General features: G+C 40.3%; 1 protein-coding gene across 1 annotated transcript; it reads right to left on the bottom strand.

The window, feature by feature from the left end:
- Positions 1-2640: 2640 nt before the first annotated feature.
- LOC137837296 (probable carboxylesterase 18) lies at positions 2641-3936 on the bottom strand. Its single transcript, XM_068646262.1, has one exon. It carries the CDS (start codon positions 3858-3860, stop codon positions 2856-2858), a length of 1005 nt encoding a protein of 334 aa, XP_068502363.1. The 5' UTR covers positions 3861-3936; the 3' UTR covers positions 2641-2855.
- Positions 3937-6289: the final 2353 nt, after the last annotated feature.

Raw genomic sequence — 6289 nt, 5'->3', positions numbered from 1 at the left:
ATCTAGAAGAGTTGGGTCCCTCTTATTGCAGCGAATTTTAAAAAATTTACCCTTGAAACCTTTGTAAGATTGCTGGAAGAGTGACAACAAGGCTCTCTGATGACTTTTTACGGCAAGTGCACCGCGTTTGTCAGAAGTAATAATTGTCCCTAAGGACGGATATCGATCCCACAAGGAACAGTGAATTATCAAGTACAATAATCGCTAAATATAGAACAAAACAATTAAAAGTATATTGAAAGTGGTTGTGTTGGCGATGATCAATAAGAAAACAGACAAAGAATTAATTGTTTCAATTGGAAAAATAGGGATTAGGTTTCATCTCTCTCCCTCTCATGTATTTTGATTAGCATGTCAATATTAAGTTCTTTAATTGAAATTGATGCCCGTATAAAAATCATTTATATCAATTCCTCGCATATAAAATCCTTAAGAATGTTCCCTAACTGTCGATCCCTCGCATAATTATAAGAACAACTTAGAACGAAGCTCAGACGTTAATAGCAATTAACATTTCAAGTCTATTCCTAGCACTCAAATATGTTAAGTATTGTTGTTTAGGTCCGAACCCTAAAAATACCTCCCGGTCAGATTTAAGATTCTCAATTTGTCACGGAAAATTAAAAGTAAAACAACAATACCAATAATCAATCAAAAACTGAATATTAATATATAAGATATCACCTCAATACATAAGAGTTTGAGTAGATTACTCCCAATCCCAAATGGTAGAATTAGCCACGCATACTTCTATCACCTTCCATTCTCCCAATTGGGTTACAATTCACTCTATGGTGTTTTCCTCTCAATCTGCACCCTAAGGTTGAGCCTCTAGCCCTCTATTTATCCTAGTTTTCTAGGGTTAGGCTAACGGGCTAAATGATAAAACATAAAAAAGGCCCAATCTTCATTTGTATCTTTTTCCATTCTGGGACCTTCTATCTTTATCTTTTTAGCTCAAATCATTCATCTTTAATCCAAATCTCCAATCTTCCTTAGAAATCTGCAATTAACAGCAAATTTGGGAATAAAATACTCTTATTCAAATAAAGATCATAAAAAATGTAAAAAGGTATAAATTCATAAATTAGGGATTATTTTTTATGTAAATTAGCAATAAATCCTCATAAGTGTCTATATTTTAATATGAAATATTACTGAAATTAGACACTTATCACTCTCCCAGCCACCCCGTTGAAAGAAACCCACAGTTGGCGGCCCAAGCGTTTGGCCTCAAAGAAATACAAAAACACCTCTATTGATGGAAGATGACTGAAATGGGTGTAAAGAATGGGAAAACCCCGAACAAATGCCCAACTATTTGGGTGTAGCTGGGCTGGGGCAACGTTAATTTCAGCGATGAGCTCTTTTTCGAAATTATACAAGGGTAAACGAAGAAGAACTTTATCGAAGACGGTGGTGTAGAAATAGCAGAAAGGACCATTTGGGTTTAAGGACTCATCACAACAAACTGGCTCGTTTGTAAAGTAGTATGTGACATTAGTTTATTTTTGTACTGGACCAGAGCGTTCAGAACTCAGCACTCAGAGGTCAGACCTCAGCACTTTCCATAGGTAGGTCAGCTCGGCTCTTGGGCCTGGTTGGCGGGCCATGTGATTGGGCCCCATATGTATGTTTTAGCCTTTTTAAGATGCTTAGTGCAACCCTTCGTGCATAAGGCCTAGGCGACCAGCAAAAGGTATTTATAGACTTAGGGGTGTGCTTAGTGCGCAGGGGGTCTAGCTTAAGCAAACGTTTCCTTTTAAACCTAAGCCCATGTGTGTTAGGGCACGTAGAGGTTAGGTTGCATGTGTTCAAAAGATAGCGTAGCGCCACGCTGAGGGTGGCTACGTAAAGAGATTGGACCCCTAATGCTAGTACATGAGTTGGTACCTTGGTGATTATTTTGTTATTATTTTATGCACTCCATGAAGGAAAGATTTTGCTCTGTTGCAGCACCGTCCCTTGAGCAGAATATTTTCCTGTTGAGTATGCTTTCACTTGAGATTATATTCTCGTGATAGAAAGTTGTTACAAGAGGTAAACTATAAAAGGGACTTGAGATCCCAGGTTAAGGTACGCTGTTTTTAAGACTGAAACTGATTACTTCTTAAATTCTTATAAGCCTAGTACTGACTTGATCGTCGGAGTAGAATCAACAGGGTAGGCCCCTCTCCACGCCCCCCCCCCCCCCCCCCCCCCCCCCACATTTTGACGGAGCACATTCCAGAGAACCAAAAAATAGGACGAAGTCATGAAGAGACAGACAGAGATAGAACTTGTCATCAGAATTAACCGACGAGCAGGTCAACCGACAAGAAAAATTTCTTTAATAAATATATTATAAAAAAACTGGATTGCATTGATAAAGTTGATGTAACATATTAAACCAAATTTAAAATTTATGATAACTTTGTCTACCTATCAATTTGTTGGATTGCTAAATCTGGTGTACAGGTCACCAAAAGTATATACTTATATTTCACTTACCATAAAATTATTATTCTTTTAAATTGAAGTGCCTTTTAATATAAAGCTGACAAAATTAAACAATTGAATAAGTATTAATATAGAAAAGGACAATATACCAAATTAATACACAAAAAGACAATAATGGATGATTAATTTTCAAGCGCCAGATAATAGCAAAAAGTAAATTTTTATTCATAAAGATTCCAACTGGCACAGAAATATTATACAACACACCTTAATCATTATTACAACATTAAACCCGAAACTAATGATAAAATTTAAGAAATACAAATACATATTGTAAGGCCTAAAGCAAAAACTTGCAAAACCTTTACACTAGACTGCAACAGTGATTACTGGCGATGAAATCTTCAGAACAGTGATCATTTCAAATCAGAGATTCTGTTGGCGATAAAATCTTTAACTTGTGAGATCAATTGTGATGTCTCTGGCAATTCAGGGAAAATACAAAATGCATGAATCATGGTAGGATACTCAATCAATTGTGCCTTTTTTCCTGATTTTCTTAACCACTCATAATATCTTCTTTGCCAATCTTGTAACGGGTCAAATCCACCCACAAACACAAGGGTATCCGGGAAATCCAGACCCGTCAAATCCTCCGAATTCGCTCCGCTCACATTTGCTGCCCAGTGATCGCGATCTGATCCCTCCGGCAAAAACACCCTCCACAGCCAATCGGTTCTTGATGTCGACACCAGACGTGCCCCCTTAAATTTCACCTCCGCGGCAGTACGCTCCTCCCCTCCAAACCACGGCTGAATGGAAACTAACCCGACGACCCGAACTTCCCGGAGCCCCGACTTGGCGACCCGAACTGCTACATGGTGAGCTAGATTCCCGCCGGCGCTGTCACCGGCGAGGAAGCACTTTGACAAGTCCGCCTTTTCCGGAAGCACAGCGGGATTCTCGTCAAGGAACTTGAGGACGTCCTCGCCGTCGTCGTATTGGGAAGGGAACCGGTGCTCCGGCGTGCGGCGATAGTTCACGGAGACAACAATGGCATTGATTTGACGGCAGAATCCCCGGCACAAGGGGTCATACCCATACGAGTCCGGCGAGTGGAAAGCGAAGCCGCCGCCGTGGAAGTAAATGACGACGGGAACAACTCCGTCACCGGAGGAGGCAGTGGGTGTGAAGATACGAAACCAGAGGTCTCTGCTGGCGTCAACTGTGACGTCTTTAGTAGAAACGCCTTTAACGGATTTGGTTTTGGGTCGGGACTTATAATCGACGAGCTTCATTAAACCACGATTAACGGAGCCGTCAGAGCGACGCGAGAAATCCGTTACGGCAGAGGAAAAGAATAATGCAACTCGGGTTCTGAGAGGCAGAGAAAGCTTTGGTTTTGGTATTTGAGAAGTCATTGTTGTTTGGTTTGGTTCTTTGTGGAAACGGAAAGGTAAATATAATGGGATAATTAGTGTAGTTTTATAGTCATGGTGCTTGGTAATCATAACAAGGAAATAATAAAAGATGTGGGGTCTACAATTCTTTTTATTAAAAAAAACCTTAAACCCTTTCAGAGTTGCGTAATATATGCAAAATTCTAATGTTACGAAACCTTACGTCATGTGTATATTTTACACCAACCATAAGCTTACTTGTTATACTCTCATAATCTTTCATAACAGTTTTGGGACATTTGTCAAAGAGTAAAAATAAATTTGAGTTTTTAATATTTGCATTCAAGTTTTTTGGGTTTTCTCAAAGAAGTGGAATAGGAATGCTGTAATCTTTTGATTTGATTTTCATCAGGTGTAATCCTTTATGAATCTATTGTATCTCTGAATACTGGTGTGTAAGTGTAGTTCTGATTTCTGTGGTAGTTGTGTGTTAAAGGAAGTGTGTGACTTCAGGTGTTCAATGTCACTTTTTTGGTGGTGTGTTTGTAATCTGGATTTTGATTGCATAGTAGATACCCAATGGTTTCTGGGGACTGGATGTAACTCTTGGGATAAGAGTGAACCAGTATAAATTGTTTGTGTGTTTTTCTTTTACCCTGAACTCATTTAAATTTTGCTTTTAAGTTATTTTCAATTTTGCTGATATAAACAACCAGTTGAATCGCAAAAACAACCGGTTGATTTTCTGTAAATCAACTTAAACAGTTTTAATTGATTGTTTTCTGGATTTCTATATTTGTGATTCTGCTTTGAACTTCATTATACCTTCAAAGTTTGCGAAAATCTTTCATAAACAATTCAGTCCCCTCTTGTTTAAGGCCATATATTCTAACAATTGGCATCAAGAGCTTGGTACTTGAAAAATGCTCAAGTTTGATCCTAAAAAATCTTTTTCTTATGGCTGAAAAATTACCCTTTGGGGAGGGTGCATCAATAAACATACCACCTTTGTTTTGTGGTTTGAATTACCAATTTTGGAAGGTACGTGTACCGATCAGGTAATCGGAAGTGATGACGTGGCAACAAGCGATAATATAGGCGTGTTGAACGGGACACCTGGCTGACAGAAGGGAAGTACATCGGGAAGTCTGTGTAGTCGCCAATCGTTGATTTGGCGCTCTCCGATCTCTAGTGTGTGTAATTGGCGGTCGCCAGAGTTGCGCCATAGTCGCCATATATGAGTACTAGGAGATCAGGTGGTTAGAGACCGCCGAAAGGGGCACATCGCCGAAAGATCAGGAAAGCTTGCCTAAGGCTTTCAAGGGTACAAGTACGAAGAAGGCGCCAATGATATGCTTATCACGCAGCAGTGGAGGATGAGGTTATCAGATGATCATTCCCTAGCTAGAGGTCGAGGCAAGGGAACAGTTTCCCAGAGCATGAATGATGTGCAAGTGAAGCAGATCGTGATAGCGACAGGCGAGACCACAGAGAAGGTGTGCATGGTGACACCCCGTACTCGCCACTTAAAGGGTCGCGCTCCAAGGTAAGTTGTGCACCAAGTTACTCCTTGTATGGGTAACTTAGTCGAATGGCTTGAAGAGTAGAGGTGACGCTCAAGTGGAGGGAGCTCCAGATGGTGACACGTGTACAGCTGGATGCGAGCCACGTGTCCAAAGGTGTAACCGTCAGGAGAGAGAAAGTGCTCAGGTATATAAGGAACACTTAACAGACTTTTGAGGGACGCTTTCAGAATACTTTCTAGTACACTGAGATTCACTGCGCACGGTTCCTCTAGTTGAGATATTCTCTCTGAGTTTTTGGTGATTCCGTCACTGACTTGAGTGTCGGAGCGCGATCGGCCGCAGCGGCGCCACTTTGTTTTCTTCAGGTTCTTGCGAGGAATTAGGGCGTGAGGAGCAAAGGCTAACGTGGTGCGAAGCTGATCAAGAGGAGAGACCTTTGACGTGGCAAGACTCTTGCACTTAGGTCAACCGGCAGGATCAGTACGTATGAAGATCTTTGTTGAATCTCTTGATAAAGGAATATGTGATGCAATTGAAAATGGCCATTTTATTCCTAAGCTTGAAAAGGATGGTGTTTCTATTGAAAAGCCTTGGTCCCAATGGACTGATGCAGAAAACAAAAGAGCAAAGTTTGATTGCATTGCAAAAAATATCACCTCTGCCTTAAATTCTGATGAGTTTATCAAGGTCTCTCAATGCGGATCTTCTAAGAAGATGTGGTATACTCTAGAGGTAACTCATGAAGGAACGAACGATAAGAGGGCAAGGAATCATACTCTAATCCAAGAGTATGAGATGTTCATAATGCTCAAAGGAGAATCAATTGTGGATGTGCAAAAACGGTTCACTCACATTGTCAATCATCACATGAGTCTTGGAAAAGTCTTTGACAAAGAAGAGTTGAATATTAAGATTCTCAAATGT

Source organism: Phaseolus vulgaris, chromosome 4 (assembly GCF_000499845.2).
Source record: "Phaseolus vulgaris cultivar G19833 chromosome 4, P. vulgaris v2.0, whole genome shotgun sequence".
Taxonomy (NCBI): Eukaryota; Viridiplantae; Streptophyta; class Magnoliopsida; order Fabales; family Fabaceae; genus Phaseolus; species Phaseolus vulgaris.
Note: the sequence above shows the minus strand (reverse complement) of the source record. Positions and strands in the feature narration are given on the sequence as shown.

Bases quoted from the DNA above. Each gene is read 5' to 3' on its own strand.
- LOC137837296 (XM_068646262.1), bottom strand. From the start codon at position 3,860: ATGACTTCTCAAATACCAAAACCAAAGCTTTCTCTGCCTCTCAGAACC.